At 39.4% G+C, this 20,508-nt stretch overlaps 1 protein-coding gene across 2 annotated transcripts in view; it reads left to right on the top strand.

Annotated features, from left to right (window-relative positions):
• Positions 1 to 6,398: 6,398 nt before the first annotated feature.
• Positions 6,399 to 20,508, top strand: part of PRKCE (protein kinase C epsilon) — a 211,880-nt gene continuing 197,770 nt past the window's right edge. For both annotated transcript variants that reach the window (XM_072409767.1, XM_072409766.1), the window contains exon 1: positions 6,399 to 7,258. In XM_072409767.1, the coding sequence (XP_072265868.1) occupies positions 6,911 to 7,258 (348 nt within the window). In that variant the 5' untranslated portion in view covers positions 6,399 to 6,910. The remainder of the gene's footprint in view (positions 7,259 to 20,508) is intronic.

The following is a 20,508-nucleotide window of genomic DNA, read 5'->3' as shown; positions in this document are numbered from 1 at the left end:
AACTGCAATGAATCCTTTGTTGATGCTAATTTGTGTAATTTTTAAGAAATTCATTAAAAGTGTATAGTAATTGTTGGGACACCCTGTATATTGGAACAGTGTTTTCTAGGTATTTTATAGGCTTGTTCAGACCTACAGTTAAAAATGCAGTGTTCGACACCTACTATGCACAGCTAGGCCACCAGGATCATTTTAACACCAGGGAATGTTGGAGGAAATTTATTTTTCCCTGGTTTATAAATAGGGCCCCAAGAAGCTGCATGGAGTTTCTGAATAACCGCTTGTTATAATGCTACTGCCAGCACATATAGACTTATTTAATCTCAATTAAACTTTTTTTTTTTTTTACAAGGCAATTTCAAGCTTTTGCAGGCTGTAAAAACACTTAAAGCAAAAGTAAAAAAATCTCACTTACCTTTAATTCCCCAAATCCCTCAATCCCACTGAACATGTCCTTGATTGGGTCCTGTGTCATCCTGGAATCATCTTTTGCCCAGTGCTAAGGAAGCCCCGGTGCCGCCATCTTCATCTGTATTCTTCTTTCTTCTAGCTAGGTTAGCCGATCTCACACTGTGCAGGTGCAAGATCGGGTGACGTGCTGTAAAGGGTAAAAAAAATACCCCTTTAGGAAGCAACCAGGAGCCTGGCTCAGATCTGCGATAGGTGAATTGGCGGGGTTATATCATAATGACATCACTCTGGGGGAGGTTTCTCCCCCCTTTGAGTGACACCCGGCTCCCCACGCATGCGCAGTCGGGAACTGGTGATTTTAGTGGTCCGCGGACCTGAAAAGGTTTGGCCACCACTGGTCTAGAAACTCACATTTCCATTTCAACCTAATTCTCTGTTTACTGGACACTGGAGCCACAAATGTGAACATTTTGGATTAATGAACTAGTATTTATATAGTGCCAACATATTACACAGTGCTTTACAAAGTCCATAGTCATATCTTTACATTAATCTACATGCTTCTGCTTGTACTTTCCACTGGTAGCCAAAAAGGGCCCCACAAGGTGGCAATGCACATAAAAGCTGACCTTTCAAAATACCACCCGTGGTGCATGTACTTTGGTAGACACTTGTGGTTTATCATTACTGATAGAAGGCTGATAGAAACACTCGCTGATTTATTATCTTTTATTATCAGATTTGTGATTATCATATAGCCTGCATACCTTTAGTCAACTTGGAAACATTTGTACAATATTCTTCATTACACAAGCAACTAGTTTTTAAAGACAGACATTTATAAAAGTGTTTGGGTGTATTATCTTAATATACTGGGGCAGTTCTGTTTCTAAGCAGCAGGGGGCAGAATTATCAGCAAATCTGCACTAAAATGGCAAATGAGTTATGAGTGATTTGCCCCTGGCAGCTGCCTGTTTAGAAAATACAACTAACTCTCATTTATTGTAGAACCTGTTAGAATTTTTGTGTTTGTAGCTCCTGTAAGTCCTAATGTCTCTCAGTTTTACAAGTATCGGTGCTGGCTCTAAGATTTGTAATAGTTTTTATTGGGTTCATGCTTTTTCTATGTAGGACAGGTTCACTTGAAGGATCAATCTCCCCTCTGAACGTACTACCTTCAGTCTCCTATTTGTTTGGCCACCGTGCAGAGAAACACCTGATACTTCCCAGTACAGATAGCATGGGACTTTCCTTTCATTATTCCATCAGGACTTTCCCAGCCCTGAAAGTTCCACATGGGGCAGGTTGAGCGGCCTTAGCTTTGTGTAACCAGCAACCAGAGTGACTTGGAGCTGAATGGAAACATTTGTTTCTGTATGTGGCTCTATCTATTCAATTTTAAATGTATTGCATCTTTAATGTCCAAGGTGAACCACAACTTTAATTTTTTTTAAATAAAAATAAAATAAAATTTTAAATAGGGCTCCCCGCTGTGCAAAAGGAGGTAACAAACCCATGCCAATGCTTCATCAGGAGCCTTAGCTCTGTTTTTTTCTTTTACTTTCTACATGTTACTATGACATTACTGAGCAGATATCATAGTTTAGGTTAGTTTAATAATTTTGATTTTGCTTACTGTTTATTTTTGGCATTCAGTTATGATTTACAAGTGGGATTGTGTTTAGTGTTTTTATTGATTACAATGAATCATTTATATTTTTGAATACTCAAGCTATTTGGTATTTTTTAAAAATATTTTAAGATATTAATAAATATTTAAAGAAAAGTGATGTGCAGCAACTTATTTCATTATTAATTTTATGGTTGTAAACGTTAGATTTATCATTAGTTTATTGTATGTTTGCTTTTTAATTTCAGCAAAGCTTACATGGAGTTTGTATTTTCCCTCATGCCAGGAAGATACCTAAAAACTCACCGAACTGGCCACAGAAAAGAATGAACTGCGAGTTGGGTATTTAGTCCATGGGCTTACGCCAATGTGTAGGGGGAGGATGGATGGCCATTAGGTTCTTTCCTCCCATCTGTGGGATCTATTTTGGAAGAGCCCCTTACTAAGTACTTGCTGGCTGACATTGACTTACCATGGGTAAAGGGGTCTGCCTGGGCACATCTAGGTGGGCCAAAGTTTTTCGCTTCCACCCAAAGTCTTCCTCTCAGAAAGCTTAAGCAAAAAGGCCCCTTCTCTTTAGGACATGAACATTCTACATGTTTGTGTTTCACATGCACTTTCTTGTTGCACATCAGTGTTTAACTTGTAGCATCGCTGCTTCTTTAACCCCCTAGGGGTATTCCTTGGGGTGTGACTCGGGGTGGATTTTACTTGCAAAAAGCGGTAATTCCAAATCACACTTGGGGTAGCCAAAAACATAAAAAAACTCCACTTACCTTGTTCTTTTAGCGTTCCTCCATGTCTTCCTCCTCTGATCTTCAGCCGGCGACTGCAGAGACATTCTCTGGGGTTTCCTGGTGATGTCAATGCGTGTGGGAGGCGCAGTGAGAAATTGAAATAATTTTGTATTGGATTCAATATATAACTATTGAATCCAATACAAAGAAATCTTTTTATAATATATATATATAATTGTATTGTATATAAATTATACATGCTACTGTACAGGTATATTACAGGTTTTAGTATTTTTATGCACCCTTGTTTTAACAGATTTTTTTTTTTTTTTTTATTTCAAGTTTATTATTATTTATTGGACATATTTTGGTGAGTTATGCATAATAATTATAGGCCTACAATGTTAAATAAATTTCCATGCAAAACAATGTAATGCTTTTTGTATGAAAATACCGAGCGCCAGGGGGGTTAACACTGGGTACTAAGCACCCCTGAACCTCTCCATAGTACTCAATGGGACATTTTAGTACTGGTAGATAACCAATGCTAACAAACAGCCCACGATATCATAGCTCCCAACTTATATCCCACATATTTGGAAGCAATTCCTACTATCCCTCTTTCCTTATTAGCTACCCTCTCTTTGATCATATGTGTAGATTTGTACAAATATTGTAGCTATGAAGCTTGTTCGCGTTCTAAATATTATGATTTAGAATCTAGTAAGAAGTGTACCCCCAAAGATTCACTGGTTTGGGTTCTTTTACAGGTAAATGATTAATTATATGTATAGATAGGGTTTTCCTGAAGAAGCTTTTTTTTTGCCAAACGTGTGAAGAGACCTAAGACTTGTTTTCTGTTATTTGCCAGAGAAATACAAGAGTTGTGTAAAGTGGATGTTAACATGCTGTTGGACAAGGCTGAATAATGGACAAATACAAACAATTGTTCTGGAAGAATGTCCTCCCTGCCTTTTAAAATGGGATGTCAGGGGGTGGTGAAACAATATACATTTAATTTTTTAAAGCTGAGTACATATGTAGTTTTACCAAAGTGTTTGTAACAAAGCAAATGTTTTATTTCCAAAGGTAATTTGTAATGTGATAGGTACATTGAAATTCCCATGCAAATTAGCTTATGCAAAAGTTTAACAAATACTGTAATGTAAATGTATGTTTATTGTTGTTATATGTTTATGCTAAATTTATGTTTATTTATGGAGCTTATGAAAAATGCTGTGTATCCAGCCATTCCATAACAGTGCCTGACCAAGGGCTGCATACACACATCAGATGATTCTCGTTCAATAATTAACTCAGGGTTGATACTAGACAAGAATTTTGCATGTGTACAGCGCTCATCCTGGCGCAATCACAGACGATGACCTACGAATGATCGTAATGAAATTGAAGGGGGGAGGGTGCAGCGGGGTGCCGCTATGCCAACCTCCTGCCCTCTCCAGGTAGCAGAAAGGCGCTGTGCTCGTTCATGCATCGTGCAGTCTTTTGCCATTGGAAAAGATCGAGAAAGATCTTTTCCAACTCCAATTACTGCATGTGTGTAGCCAGCCTTAAAATTGGAGCCAATCCCCAATATACTCGCCTGTCCCCATTCCTTCGTAGGGTGCTGTCATCTTCGTCCTTCTTCTCTTCCTCTTAGCAATCTTCAGTCATCGTGATTGGCCAGGCTGGGATGACATTCAGTCCTAGCAAGCCAGAGGGAAATCGAAATTGCTGGGCATCCTGGCATGTGGAGCTCAGCTTTTCTGACAGTTCCACAAAGCAATCGTGCAGGTAGGAGGAATTATTGCAGAAGCAACATCGCCTGTCCCTTTCTGCAGTAATGGCCTGCCTATATGAACTTTTGTAAAAGTGGAATTTTAATTCCCTTTTAAAGCAGACCTAAACTGAAAAAAACAAACAAAACAACAGAGTCATGCAAAGTTCCTTTTGTCAAAATAGAAAAAAAGAGTTGGTACCTGGTAGCTTTTTGTTTTATTCTCTCTCAATGAAGAATACAGAGCCAGCTGTGGAGGACAATGTAACTCCCCAACACATGCAGGAGTCAGTGACCATCCATGGGCCGAAAATGATCTTCATGGACCCGGAAGTCCGCCTTGGAGTTGGTGGTGATGATGCTGGCTCTGTGCCTAGGCAATCAAGAATTAAGGGGGTGGTGCTGCACACTTTTTTTTTTTTTCAAACATGTTGCACTTAAAAAAAACACAAACCGAATTTTCACTTTAAATAAAAAGGTTTGTCTACCCTTTTATGTAAATGAAAATTCTGAGTTTAAGTACACTTTAGGTAGACATTCCTCATGCTTGAACACATTATGGTTTTGTGCCTACCTGATTGTATTACTATTATTTTTTTACAGTATTTATATAGCGGCAACATATTACACAGCACTTTACAAAGTCCATTGTCATGTCACTAGCTGTCCCACCAAGGTGCTCACAATCTAATGTCCCTACCATAGTTATATGTCATTAATACTGTCTAAGGCCGGCTAGGTGGTTAATTTTATACTATAGGATAATAATATTATTATTAATAATATAAATAATTATTAAACAGGATTTATGTGACACCAACAAAATTACGAAGCGCTGTACAAATAAGTAAGGGTTGGAAATGACAGACACATACAGAGAGTGACACAGGAGGAGGGGAGGACCCTGCCCTGAAGAGCTTACAATCTAAGAGGTGGTGAAGCAGCATACGATAGAAGGGGGGTATGTAATGGTGGGTGATCAGGATCTTTGTAAATGTTTTGTAATATTCTATGAAGTGCAAAAACTGAGCCTGCCCCAAGGAGCTTACAATCTAAGATAAAAGGCAACCCCTGTCCCCTAACCTTTCTTATGTCACCAATACACAAAAAGCTGCTTCCAATAATTATCATTGGAAACGAATGACTGATCGGCTGTAAATCGTTCACAAACAAGGTGACCAACGAACGAGGATTGTTGTTGGAAATCAACGACCATCACGGCGGATCTGATTGGCCAACGATCGTTTGCTATCGCGCGTACAATCCATGTTTCTGCAATACACTTTCTCCTTTACACGCCACTTCCTGCATCATTCAAACGATCGTATCTAGCGTGTGTACACTATTAGTGGATTATATTTGAACGATCGTATTGTTACAGCATGTACAGAATTGTGCACAATACGATCATTTAAATATCCATGCATAATCGCTGATCGGTCGTAATCGTTTGTTTTCCAATGATAATTATTGTACAATATGGTATAGTGGATCAGTTGTAATCATTCGTAGGACCCTATTTAATGTACAGCGCTGTGTAATATGTTGGCGCTATATAAATCCTGTTTATTAATAATTATTGGAAGTGTGTCCCTAGCTGAAGTTTTACTAGCAGCACTATAATATTAATTTAGATTTTTTCCATATTACATTGTACTTGGAAATGTCAGAGAAGGATTTAAATAGTGAAAGTGTCCTTGTGTTGGCCATGTGAGGCAGGCTGCCAGTCCCCCTCCCCAATACACAGTCCTAGGTAGGAGCTGCTGAAGCCTCCATTGCCTGTATGTGTCAGCAGCAGCCTCTCTCACACACTCTGACGTCTTCTGTGCATTTCCTGCATTACAAGGAGAGAGGAGGAGGAGGAGGGGTTGGGTGTTGCTGCTGATCAGCACCAACAAGCTCTTAGGATCAGCAGGAATCTGCAGAGTGGATCCAGGCTTTGTGCACAGCGGCCCAGCCCTGGCTCATGTACATTGCATGGGATCAGCTGGGGAGGTGACCCCGTCCTGATGCGGATGTGAGCTCCCAGCCTTGGCCGTGCGTCTTGTGCGCGGACTCAGAAGAGGACCGCTGTGTTGTGCTCGGACCCGGAGGAGGACTGCGGCGGCTGCCATCTGCTGCCACACATCTGCATGGATCGGTAGGTAGAAAGCAAAGAGAGGAGCCAACAGCAACCCCCACCCGGCCGGGATTACATGAGGATCTCCGAAGGAGGAGGAGGAGGACGTCCCCTTGTTTTCCGTTAGCCCTGGATTGAGTGGGTGTTGCAAGGAGAGAGCAGGCAGATCCCATCGGATCTCCATTGATCCCTACAAGCTGAGAGGTGGGATCGCTCCTTTTAACCCCTCGCTCGCCATGGTGGTCTTCAATGGTTTGCTGAAGATCAGAATCTGCGAGGCAGTGAATCTGAAGCCCACAGCTTGGTCCCTGAGACACGCGGTGGGTCCCAGACCCCAAACCTTCCTTCTGGACCCCTACATAGCCGTCAATGTGGATGACTCCAGGATCGGGCAGACCTCCACCAAACCCAAAACCAACAGCCCAGCCTGGCACGATGACTTCTCCACAGATGTCTGCAATGGCAGGAAGATCGAGCTGGCCGTCTTCCACGATGCCCCCATCGGATACGATGATTTTGTGGCCAATTGCACCATCCAATTCGAGGATCTGCTGCAGAATGGGAGCCGGCACTTCGAGGATTGGGTAAGAGATTTGGGACAGCCTGCTTACACATGGCCCTAAGCCTATTGTACTGCTGGAGTGTGGAGGAAATCCTCTGACATCCCAACAATTCATACAGGGGGTCTGCTGACACCAACATCTCATGGCCAACCTTATGGACGGTATGGCCCCCATGTCTTTATAGGGTGATCCCCAGACACTTCATTCCAAAAAATAATCCCAGCGGAATGAGAAAGATGAAAAATAATCAGCCTGAAAAATTGGGGGCCCTGATGTGCAGAATAGGTAGCATGGTACCATCCTTATCTGCTCCATTCAGAAAGAGATATTCTTCCTTCATTTTCCTTATCATACTTCTATTATTATTATTATATCTCAGTATAGCACCAAACCTTATACATGACTTCCCGTCTCAGCAGAGCTGACAATCTAAAGCTGCGTTCACACTTCCAATAATTATTGTTGGAGACGATAACAATCGTTCACAAAAAAGGTGACCAACGACACCGACGAATGAGGATTGTAGACGATCGTTCGCTATCTATCGTACGGTCGTTCAGTGATCGCGCATGTTTCTGCAATACACTTTCTCTATGTCACTCCTTGCATCGTTCAAACGATCGTATCTAGCGTGTGTACACTATTGGTGGATTATATTTGAACCATCGTATCGTTACAGCATGTACAGAATTGTGCACAATACCATCGTTTAAATATATCCGTGCATAATCGTTGATCGGTCGTAATCGTTTTTTTCTAACGATAATTATTGGAAGTGTACCTAGCTTAAATCTCCTGTGCCCACTTGTTGCTGGACTAATAGAAGAAGATGACAGATAATTTGCCAGTTAGTGTGTCTGGCAATTGCTGTTTAGTGTCAGATAGTTTTAAAAATATTTTACTATTATTATTTTTATTTAATTTTTCTCTCTCTCTCTCTCGCTCTCTCTCTCTTATTATTAAACAGGATTTATATAGCGCCAACATATTACGCAACGCTGTACATTAAATAGGGATTGCTTACAATCTAGTAGATATATATATAATTTTACTGTTATTATTTTTATTTTATTTTTTCTCTCTCTCATAAAAATAATAGTATAATTATATATAAATATTTATAAAGCAACAACATATTATCCAGTGCTGTAAATAAATAACAATGTTGCAGATTACAAACTGCATTAGGTATTCTAGTTGTAGGCATTGAGTGCCAGCAGAGCTTGCACTTCATTGCCCCTGCCTGTCATGTGCACAGCTGTAGTAGAATGTATATAGGCACAGGCCAGGTAACCTAGACTCATGGTGATATTTGCAATGTGCAATCTAAAATCACCCTCCTTTTTTAATTTAAATTATGATTATTATTAGCTGCTAGTTTTGCCTGCTTCAAAGGTTTGCAAAAGGTTTGCAAAAAAAGATCCCTGATGCAGCCAGCACCCCAGGGGAGCTTACACTTCAGTGTCCCTGCACCATGACATGTGCAGAGGTGATAGTTTGGTTTTCCTGCTATAAAATCATTTATAGGCTATAGGCCATATAGCTACAGATAAGGCTGAGCAAGGGAAATAAATAATCTGTTTTATTATTATTATTATTATAAATAATAATATACAGGATTTTTATAGCGCCAACGCATTACACAGTGCTGTACATTAAATAGGGGTTGTAAATGACAGACAGATACAGACATTGACACAGAAGAAGGAGAGGACCCTACCCTGAAGAGCTTACAATCTAAAATGTGGGGAAGCAGCATACATTAGGGGGGCACTATGGAATGGTTGGTGTTCAGGATTTTTGTAAATTTGTTATGTGATACTCTGCAAAGGGCAAAAACTGAGCCCTAGCAGAGAGAGTGATCAAAGGGCCCCCTGTGCAAGACCAATTTTGGGACTTTCCATGCACCTTCTGGCTAAGTAAAAAATTGTATTCACAGCATATCAATTAACAGCTAGATACATTTGTGCCATGTGGAGGTCTATGTGACACAAGCAGGGGGTCCCAGCAACCATCTGACCCAGATTTATTACAAATGGGCCCTTGTGCTGCTGCATGGTCTGCACAGATAGCATGTCTGCTCCAATGAGAAAGTAAAAATGGAAATCTAGTTTTGACTAAAACAGACATATTATTATTATTATTAATAATAATAATAAACAGAATTTATATAGCACCAACATATTACACAGCGCTGTACATAAATAGGGGTTGCAAATGACAGACAGATGCTGACAGTGACACAGGAGAAGGAGAGGACCCTGCCCCGAAGAGCTTACAATCTAAGAGGTGGGGGAAGGCTCGCATGCTGTCCTTTGTGTCTGTAGATGAAAGTGTCAGTGGTTTATTTTTATTTTTTCCCTGATAGTGGTATGCCTTCATTAGTACTGAAAGCTAACACTATAGTAAGGGATGTTATTTGTCACCGTGTCTGAAATAACTCTCTATACTGCAACATAGCAACTAGTCAAATATAAGCCAGCATGGAAAATGACATAATTATGGGAAGAATCTGGTTGCTATGGGACAGTACTGACAGTTTTTATTTCAGCCACTCCTTTTGAGGGCTAATAAGAAGGTAATATTGCTGAGGATTCAGTGGTAAAGAATTAGAGATATATATTTATTATTGCAAGGCTGCATACAGTAAGAATCAACAAGTGTGCTGATATAGAACCTCTCATAATCAGAATTCATGGGTTATTCTATAGTTTGGAGATAGAAATTATGCAGGGGGTGCATATAGCAGCCAATCATAATGAAGGTGTAATTTTTCTAGAGCCAATTTAAAATGCAAGGCAGAGTCTGATTGGCCGATGCAAATAACACATTGGGCTCTATTTATAAAACAGGAAATCTGACATTCCCTGGTGGGAATCAATTACTGCCATTAAAACTTTTGGACCTAAAATATGTTTGAGGAACGGTCAGATTTCCTGTTTTATAAATAGAGCCCCTTAACTTTTTCTTTTTTTTTTTTTCTTTCTTTTAACTTTTCTTCACTGTTTTAAATAATGTTATTCCATTCATTTGAGTTCATTTGACCTCTACTTGATGGTCTGTGTGAAAAATGACTCCTTGCCACCCACGCTATTGTACCCTCGTACAATAAGTTGAAGGAAATCCTCATGTCAGATAATAACCTTTCCTGGATCTTCCTGCTTCTCCTTGTATACATGAGCAGAGGCCAGCGAGGACACGACCAAACCACGGGGTTATTCTGCATTTTATTCTTAGGCTGTGGTTACAGAGGTGTCGGGTGCTGGACTGGCAGCTATAATCATCTGCTTCCCATAGTAGGTTGTGCAAGTCGCATGCCATATCCTACAACACTGAAATGCTTATTTAAGTTCAAAGAGCCGAGTTGGACAATGAGTCAGGGAAAGAAAACAAAGCTTCAGATGGCTTGCTGACTTTATAATCAGTATTGCTTGAATGCTAGGGAATCCTAGGAGAAAATATGATCATTTGCAAACATTCTCTGGTTGAGATTCTTCCAGGCCAAGTGATGACAGGGATTGATCTTGCACCAGAGAATGTTTGCTGAATCGGAGATTACCAGCTTTTACCATTTTTAATTAATATTTTACTTTTATGTAGTGCTGACATAATAAGCTGCGGTGTATAAAGCCCATAGTCAGGTACACCCCGGAGTTGTATATGTGGGCCACCTAAGCTCCATTCTAATCATGAAAATTTCACAAGGCTCATGAGATCAATTTATCTTTCAAAAGGTTATACATGGGGTCAGTTAATATGTTTTCATAAAAAATATTGGCCATTTGGTTTTCATCCAAGATCCAAAATGTGCTTATTTTCACATAGTATTTAATTACAAGATACAGGGATCAAATTTTCAATAATGATTTCTACATTTTGGTTTTTAAATAAAACCCAATATAAAAAATGTGTGATCAGCAGTATCTTGGATAAAAATGATTTTAAATAGACCCCATTCTGATGGTCCCTGGGATTGCACATTGAGAATACAGGGGTATCTTATGCTGGCCACGTTTATTACATTTCTTTGTGGTCATTCATTCCTTGCAAGAAATTTACAGTTTGTTCAGATAAACTTTCAGTTTCAGATAAACAAGAAAACTTTTTTTTTTTGTGTTTCTGAATTCCGCCCTTTTTTGGAAAGTTTCAGTTGTATCAGTTAAAACAAGAATACAAATTGTAATCCTCTAATGATCAGAGTAAAACATTAAACAAATTCTACTGTTTGTTTTGTGTATAGAAATGAAACAAGAAAACAAAACAGTTGTTGGAATTTAAGGACAAGTTTCAGAATCTGAATCTTAATTCTGGAAACAGACTTTATGCTAAAAGTTTAACAATTCCTAGTAAATTCCATTATTCGAGAACCAGCAAATCAGCAATTTGATGAGCTGCTGTGGGATACTGCATTTTGCACATTGATAATTGCCTTTAAATACTCCTGATCATTGAAATATAACAGCTCTAAAATATCTTCAAATCCTAAATGATGATGATTATAATTTATGTAAATGACTTCTTTAGGGTATTTTGTTTCCTATTTTGTGATTCAAACAGATGACTTGCTTTATGGGAACAGGCTGGTATTGTAGGGGTTAATCCCCAATCTGTTCCTTGCATTTCTCAGATTTGCTGTGATATGGAAATGAAGTAAAGTCATATGTAGTGATGTCATTGGCTTCTTTTATATCATACACACATTACCCTGAAAAAATGTGTTTGCTTGACTAGAGGAGGCTTCAGGGTGTCATACGAAGAGCCTTTGCTTGAGATGATCAATCAACTGAAGGACATTGTGATTTGATCAATGGGCGTCCTGTGTACTAAATGGTAGTCTAACACCAATATGTTGACTCCTTTTTTTTTTTTCATTTTCACATCACAATCAGCTGCCCATAGACAACTTCTATACATCTGCATATCCATCAATATTGACACTTACAGAGGCTGGGACAAATCATTGAATACAGAGAGATGCTTACAAATGTCAGGTTCTATTCATATGGTATTGACACTTTTAGGTTGGCTCTACACAGACATTTTTAAAAATGCATATAAACGTTCCTTTTGCATTTATATGCATTTTTATGCACTTTTTTTAGCATTTTAAAGCTTGACTTTTAAATGCTGAAAAGCGCATATGCCGTGTTTTCCTGGGTTTTTTAACGCATTTGCATTAAAAGTGCTTATAAATGCAGGGAAACACGGGGTTAACATGGGAAAACATCCCATTGAAGTCAATGGAAGTGTTTACCCGGCATTTTCCAGCTTTAACCCAGCGTTTTAAATTTTTAAATATTGCAAGCAACGTTTAAGATAAAGCTCATAAACGCCTGAAGGAAACGTCCTGGTGTAGATTAGCGCATTGTAATACATGGGGATTTCATACAAGGGCTTTAAAAGCCTCAGGTTTAACGCTGGGGAAAACGTCAGTGTAGACTAAGCCTTACAAAATGGAATGTTGATGTGACTGCTTGAGAAGTGTTATCCAGAGCTCAGGTTTCATTCATTTATACTTATTTCCTTTGTAAAGCTTGAACAACGATATCACCTAGTTAAAAAGAAATGTGTGTGTGGATATATATATTTATATTTACTAGCAGGATTATTAATACTATCTGTGGTAATGCTGGGGACTCTCTTATATCTCCTTTTTTTTCTTTTTGTTTTTTTGTTTTTTTGCTCTGCTTTTTTGAGTATTTGTAAGTTTGTCAGGAAAGCCTCAAATTCTAGCTACTGACTATTTTATAAGACTGACAGCTGGATGTCAGGTACTAGCAGATGTGTTGTGTGTACCAAGGTTATCAAGGCTGATTTTGGCAGGAGATAATGAGAGAGACAATAAGATATAGAGAGGTAAGTAGGTGCTAGGTAATTATAACACACACTCATATATATATTATATACACAGAAATATTCTGCAATAATTGATATATGTCAACCCCCTAATAATGTATATAGCAAGCATCCTCTTTTAAGGGATAAATGCCCTTCTGCTCTTTGCACCACTTGGGTAACCAAAACTCTCCAACCCTCTCTAGATCCTTATATAACCCAATCTGGTATTTTGCTCACTGGGCTGGGCACACTTGCACATTAGCTCTCCAAAGACTTCCAGGGAAGAAGTTTCTTAGGAGGAAGTCCAATGGAAATCTTTTAGGTGCTGTTATGCAGGAGCGGCCTGCTGGCTGAAGGATTTTAGGATGTAAATAAACATTTGAGGCTGCAGCGCTGAATTGAGGAAGATTGGTCAGCAGGGATATGGGCACATTTTGTTTTTTTATTGGTTTGTGTAGTTCTGTCCTTTGATCCTTAAGTTCTCCACTGCATGTCCAACCTCAAACCCTGGGGTAGGCGAAATAAATTAAAGAAACAAAAAAACTTTTAAGTTCAATGGAACATATATTATTACTAAAAAGACTAAACTGCAAACTACCTATATTTTATAATAGCCTACCGCGGTTCCTCCCTTCCCCTTGCTTAAAAAAGAAAGAAATAGTAATACCCACATATAAGCCTCTATAATTAAAACAAGTGAAATCAAGTGAATGAAAGGGTGGGTCAGGGATAACTGGACTGGGGGTAAAATTAGATTTTTGTCCTCCAGCCAGGAAATGAGGCAGCTCTGTGTGACTTTCTGCAGCTTCTAATGCACACTGAGAGAAGCTCCCTGTGTGTAGAGAAACTTGAGTAAACAGTTTCGAACACAGGAGAGGAGAACAGGAGAGAAGTCGGTAGAACTGTGCAAGATAAATGATAGTTGGTCACTTGGCACAAACATCAAATGGGAAGGAGCGTGCATAGCAATGCATCAGGATAAGAACTTGTTAACCTTAGCATTTTTGTTGCATGTGTGTACTATGTTGTAGAACATTTCAAATGATTTATATATATTTCTATTTATTTTATTTCATTTCTGCAGTGTTTAGAGCTTCCATAGTTAGTTCTGTTTTCCATTTTAGCTATTACATCAGCGATTGGTGGCTTCTATCGTAATCAGTCGAACCAGAAACTTTGTAGCATACATAAATCACCGGAGAAAACAAACAGATACAATTTTACTTTCTACAAATCCTGACTACAAAGTTGCAGAGACAGTCACATGGAGCCAAGGAATGTGCAAGTGTTTGCTATACACCTTGGAGGTTATTTTTCTATATGGATTTGTTTTGACACAGATGTTGGTGAACTTGTGCTTTGACCATGTAAAACAACGGGTTCATTTAAACCACCAACTCCACTCTTCCAGCCTGAGCACCACTGCACATTCATTGGGCCTTATTTATTAAAGCTCTCCAAGGCTGGAGAGATTACACTTTCATCAGTGAAGCGAGATGATATTTCAAACCTGGAATGGATCTGGTCCAGGACTGAAAACACGTGCTAACAAATAGCAAATGACTTGTAGGAAATCCATTCCAGATTTGCAGGATCACCCAGGTTTACTGATGAAAATGTATCCTCTCCAGTCTTGGAGAGTTGTAATAAATCAGGCCCATTGTGTTGCAATGTTGTTGCATATATATTTATATATAGGTTCTTTTGTCTTCTTGTCAGTCATATGACATCTTGGGGTTATTTTCTGCTGCAAAAAGCAGCTGCGATGTAAAAAACAGCATTCACTTAGTGGAGAATCACATTATTTTATTTTAAATGTTGGGCTATATATTCAAAAAGAAAAAAATAGAATTGGACTTTTATCCTGCACTTTTTGCTGCATATATATCCCATGTGACAATGAAAAGATGAAATGAGCCTGTGTAAGCTCCTTAATAATCTGGATGGAGTTTACACAGTGCTAAGGACTTCCCCTATATACTTGCCTCTGTTTTGGGTATATGATGCAGGGGGTGATGTGCTCTGCCCAATCATGAGACTTTGGTAAATGGTGAGTACTCCAAATCTCATAAGAAACCATGCAGTACAGTGCTGAAAGCATGTTCTTGAAGATTTGGAGTATTCTGGCAGAAAGGGGGATTACATCGTCCTAGCTTGCATACCGCCAAATATTGTAAACTATACATTCCAATCCATATGGAGAACTGGAGATAGTGGAACAAAGGTGGGCAGGCAGCAGTAAAGAAAATTTTAAACAGGAGGGTCAGCATCAGCATCAACCCACAAGGATCTTGTTATAACCCAATTCTGGTAACAACCCTTAGTTTAAGAAACATACCTAATAAAGAGGCAATTTTCATACATATCCAGCAACCAATATGTTGAAAAGCCGATTTGCTGCTGTCCAGCTGATGCAATGATCCAGCTGGTTGAATGACATACCTGGTACCTGCACCATGCCCTGGGGTTCTTTCAGAATACCATAGAAAGCAGGTTGGCTGTACACCCAAAAGTGGTGGAATGAATGCAGCAGCTGGGGAACAGATTTATGGATCTAGGCTGCTGGAACAATGTTGCCTCTTCCATTAGTAGTTATATTATTATATAAAAGTGACCCAGTGCTGACAGGGTCACTTTATTCTAACAAAGCACTTTGCTTTAATGTCCTGACAAAGGCCTCTTCCAGTCTGTATCTTTAAACTCACACTACACATATTAGCCGCACAGTCTGGGATCTGGTGCATGGAGACAGAACGTGGCATTCTTCCAGCATTACAATAACACATCTGGTCACAAAGTGTATGCACGTCGTGCCAGGCAGAAACCTTGCTTTTTATTCTTTGGCCATTCAGATGAAATATTTACTATTCCTGACACTTCAGCAGGTGACAGAGTGAGATATGGACAGTTTGTCAGGAAGTTCATTTAATATGTTGGGCAGAGCTCCCAACTGCCCGTCATTTAGAGGGACTGCCCTTATTTTTAAAGCAAATCGCCTTGTTCCTCCTTCCTGCTTGGTTATCCTCCTTTTCAGTCTAATGTACAGGCATAGAAATTGGGTTGTTAAAGCATTGAACCAGACACTGCAGCTCCCAGTGGGAAGGTTTTGCCAAGCGCCGTGAATCTAGAAAGCAGTGGTCAGGCCTTGTTGTGGCCAGGAGCTACTTGTGAATTGGCAGTAGTAGGATGGCCTCATTTTATTTCATCCCATTGTGGCGCAAGCAGGCACAGCCTACATATAAGTGACAACTTTGAATTTAGGAGCAGTGCAGCATTGTTGCCACCCCATCACTGGAAGCTGCATTGGGTGCACTGGCAGGGTCAACCAGTAGATAATTGCAGGAGATCATCAGAGATTTGTAAAAGTTTGCAAAGGACTGTAAGAAAACTGTTAGTGCGGATTCCCTAATTAATATTATTTTTTATAATTATGGAAGAAATCTTCACATCAAGTGTTTGTTTGCGTCCAGTTCAACCCCTTGCCCTAAAGTAATACACATATCTATGATGAATAACCTCTAAGGCAAGAGCTTGGATGTCAACCTTGCAGCATGAAGTTGCTCTGGGATATGTGGACACCTAAAGTGGGGTATTATAGGTTGGAGAGGGCTAGACGGGAAGGTTATATACACGGATCCTAAGAAATCATATACTTTGAGAACATGTAGACAAGCAGTTTTTGCATTTTCATCATTCCATGGTGCAGGAAAATACCTCCAGCATTGCTGCCAAAGAATCATATATTCTGTATGTTGGCATTTAGCTATCATCCCCCATGATAGCAGTGCCATATGGGTAGCATGACCTTTTCTACTCATAACTCAAATGTTGGCAGGTTTTGAAGAGCTTTGCAGATAGCCCCCTTATAATACCAACTCTAAGGAAACATTATGCTAACTTATTTCAAGTTGTTTAAATCTTTAAAGAAGCTGAATTAAACATGAGTATAACTGTTTTAAAGTTGCAACCCTTTTTTTTTTGAAGATAAATGCCTGTAACTTCTGTGCACATATGCAATGATTTGAATGTTCTTTATGACCATATGTAGGATGTGAAGAAGAAGCCTACCTCTCATTATGCAATTTAAACTTCCCCTATTCTGCTCTATGCCTGTGTGCAAGATGTAAAAGAATGGTGGATCATAAGGACAACTTTTTGAGATACTTGATTAGATAATAGGTGTTGCCCATTGCTGATTAATTGCAATTTTCGTCGATTCTGCAGCTTGTTTATTTTAAAACTGCATTGTTTTGTTTTATTTAACCATAGTACTTCATTAGATTATTGTAGAATATTACAGGCACCATAGTAGCAGTCTCTATGCAGTGAAGGGTTGTGGTTTGGTCAGCACAATCTTATCTTTTGAGCGCAGTTTAGGTCTTCTTTGGTTTCCTGTGTTAAAACCACCATCAGTGAGATTCTGGAGCTCTCGGAGTCTATCAGAAGCTGCAAATGTTTAAACGTAAAGTGGACAGAACTGAACGCTGAATTACAATGTCATTTTATTCTGGGAGAATAGACTATTAAGGCTTGGTAATGTGTTTTGTGGTATTGGTGCAGTGAAATGCATTGCAAGTGACAAAGAAAAAAACCCGGATAAAATATGTGTCGCTAAATTCAATGGCCCTGATTTATTAAAGCTCTCCAAGGCTGGAGAGGACACATTTTCATCAGTGAAGCTGAGTGATCCAGCAAACCTGGAATGGATCTGGTCCAGGACTGAAAACATTTGCTAACAAATAGCAATTGACTTTTAGGAAATCCATTCCAGGTTTGCTGGATCACCCAGTTTCACAGAGAAAAGTGTATCCTCTACAGCCTTGGAGAACTTTGATTAATCAGGGCCATTGCCATTATTACCATTTCTGCCTTTCCATCCATGGCTGTTTTTATAGGGTATGTATATCCTAGCAATGCACTTTTGTTTTTCCAGGTTTTTTGGATCACCCAGGTTCACCCAATTAGTTTATCTTTGCTTGTTTTAGAAAGCTTTATTAAATCAGGCCCAAAGTTTGCATCAGGGCTGAGGCTCTAAGGAAGAGTACATAGGCAGGGTGGTGATTTCTGAAAGCCATGAACAGCACCTTTGCAAACCCTCCCACCAGTCACGATCTGATTGCAATTAATATACAAGCACAGGACCCAGTGATGATGACACTTAGTCTAAAATAAGGTATTTTATAGAAATGAAAAGGTTTTATTTGAATGGTAATTGGCATGTTGATAAGGAGGGGAAAGAGGAACCAGGCAAAAATATAAGCAGATTAAACCCTATCTTTAATCTGCTTATAGCTCGGATCCTTTCAACATACATCAGTATGCTCATTCATTTTTCATCATGTATCTACTTTGAACTTCCTGATGTGGTGACAGTTATAATACACAAAATAAATAAATTATTTGTTTTTAATGTTGAAATGTTGCCGTGGAAGAGCTTATTCCATGACTTCCTGAAGGTGCCTCCTAGATGCTACAAATCACATAGTACCTGGCCACCAATCATTCCTGCAGGAGGCACTAATATTACAACTGCCCCATTAGGGAAAAAATGAACATTTTGCTGTTGTCAATGCAGAGGCCTCTACCTGGCCTTTTTTTCCCAGCACTTTTCGTGCATAACAGACAGAATATCATGCTGTGCATCATCCGTGTGTGAATGTAGACTGTGAAATTCCTTCTTAATGGAGTACCAGTGTGAAAAAGCAAATAATAAAATATGCAGTGAGTTTCCCTTAATGGATATCAATTATTAAGCTGCAGAATTTTTGAATGTGCCTTATGGTGGAAACTTGGGAAGGATCTGATTTTTCCAGGCTTTTGTTTGTTTTCAGTGAAGGCTCGGCAAGGGCTTGCAATGATAAAATTCCTTCAGTATTTTGCAGTTGGAGAGCTCATGAGTCGTGATCACAGCAAATCTCTGGTATTTGTATAGGTTACCTGCTGCTTATCAGTTCCATATTCCTGACCTGGCTTGGTAGGAGCAGGTCTTGGTTCTCCATGTTAGAGGTGCTACCTTCCTTCCCTCCCTCAATGACTGGTGCAACAATGGAAGAATAATCAAGTGGCAACAGGAGAGGCGTAAGATGCCCAAATCTATGAAATGAATAAAGCAGGGAGATCCTTGCATTGCCAATCCTCAGATACAACTTTCTCCCCAGCAAGAAGAACAGTGGTCAGTACTGTAGTGAGAGCACCAAATATAACTCCAAATCTGTTGGCAAAGCTGCAATAAAGTCCAGGTCATGATAGCATTTCTGTATATCGATGCCAATCATCCAATCTTCTATTGTAGTCTTTGTCACTTCTCCCTTGCAAGCATCCTTGCAGTGTTCTAGCACCATCCTTAACATGCTGATTGCACCTCGATTTTGCTGCCAGCAATCTGTTATTCAAACAGAGTTGGAGCTGCAGAATGGCTAGGCCAGCTTTTAAAGATATGACTTTTTATTTGCATTATATTGTTTTAGGCACTGAGGGAGTTCCAAGAATTGTACAATATATATAACCTAAACCTAAGTTTGGGCTTTAGGACCCCCAGTATCAGACTAATTGCCCACACTTGATTTAATCTTTCTCTCATGCTTCGAAGGAAGCCATTTTGGCAATTCCCTTTTTCTTTTTTGTTCCAGCTTATGATGCAGACCGATGCCATGGTTACACTGCATGTATTTCCACCCTGTGCAATTACCACTCTAATTTTCCTTTCATCAATAAGAATGCAGAATTACATTTTATTTTTACATGAGACTATAGCACATCATAGCTGTGCCTTTATAGCTGGAGGAGATGGGCTGCGTTAACTCTTGTGGACCCGAGCAGTTGTTATGTCTTTCCCATCACTTCAAGGGGACAGGTTTATCTAAGTTGATCGTAGGGTTAATCATGTACCGTCTCGGGGATTTAATTAATTGTTTCAGTAGTTTTATGGAACATAAAATATACCTGTCACTATCCACAGGGTGGCTGGCCCAGTCAATGACACTATTAGTAAGTGTCAAACTTTGCTGATTACCGTGTCCTAGCGTACATGGCTTCCGGCTATAGCTGCCAAGTTTTCTGTAAAATAATACCATGGCTCTTTGTTAAATAATAACTTCATAACATTACAGAAAAGTCTGATTTTTTTTTCTCACCCAGGCTGCTAATTAGGTGGTAATGCCACCCCTGGCATGCAGAATATAACATCTGGAGGTATGCACAGGCACCTCTTTGTACTGCCTGTATGCTACTGACCAGCATGATTTAAAGAGACCCTGTCTTTATCTCACCTTCCATCCCTCTTAAAATTGCTGCAGGTATAGCTGGCTATACAAATGCAATCAAAGCTTGGAAAGAATACATTTTTATTATCAGCAAGTGTTTGTACACAAGATCTTTACCCCTGAAGGGATATATGTACAGGCCAGTGAAAATGAAACTGCAAATATGTGGAC

Source organism: Pyxicephalus adspersus, chromosome 4 (assembly GCF_032062135.1).
Source record: "Pyxicephalus adspersus chromosome 4, UCB_Pads_2.0, whole genome shotgun sequence".
Taxonomy (NCBI): domain Eukaryota; kingdom Metazoa; phylum Chordata; class Amphibia; order Anura; family Pyxicephalidae; genus Pyxicephalus; species Pyxicephalus adspersus.
Note: the sequence above shows the minus strand (reverse complement) of the source record. Positions and strands in the feature narration are given on the sequence as shown.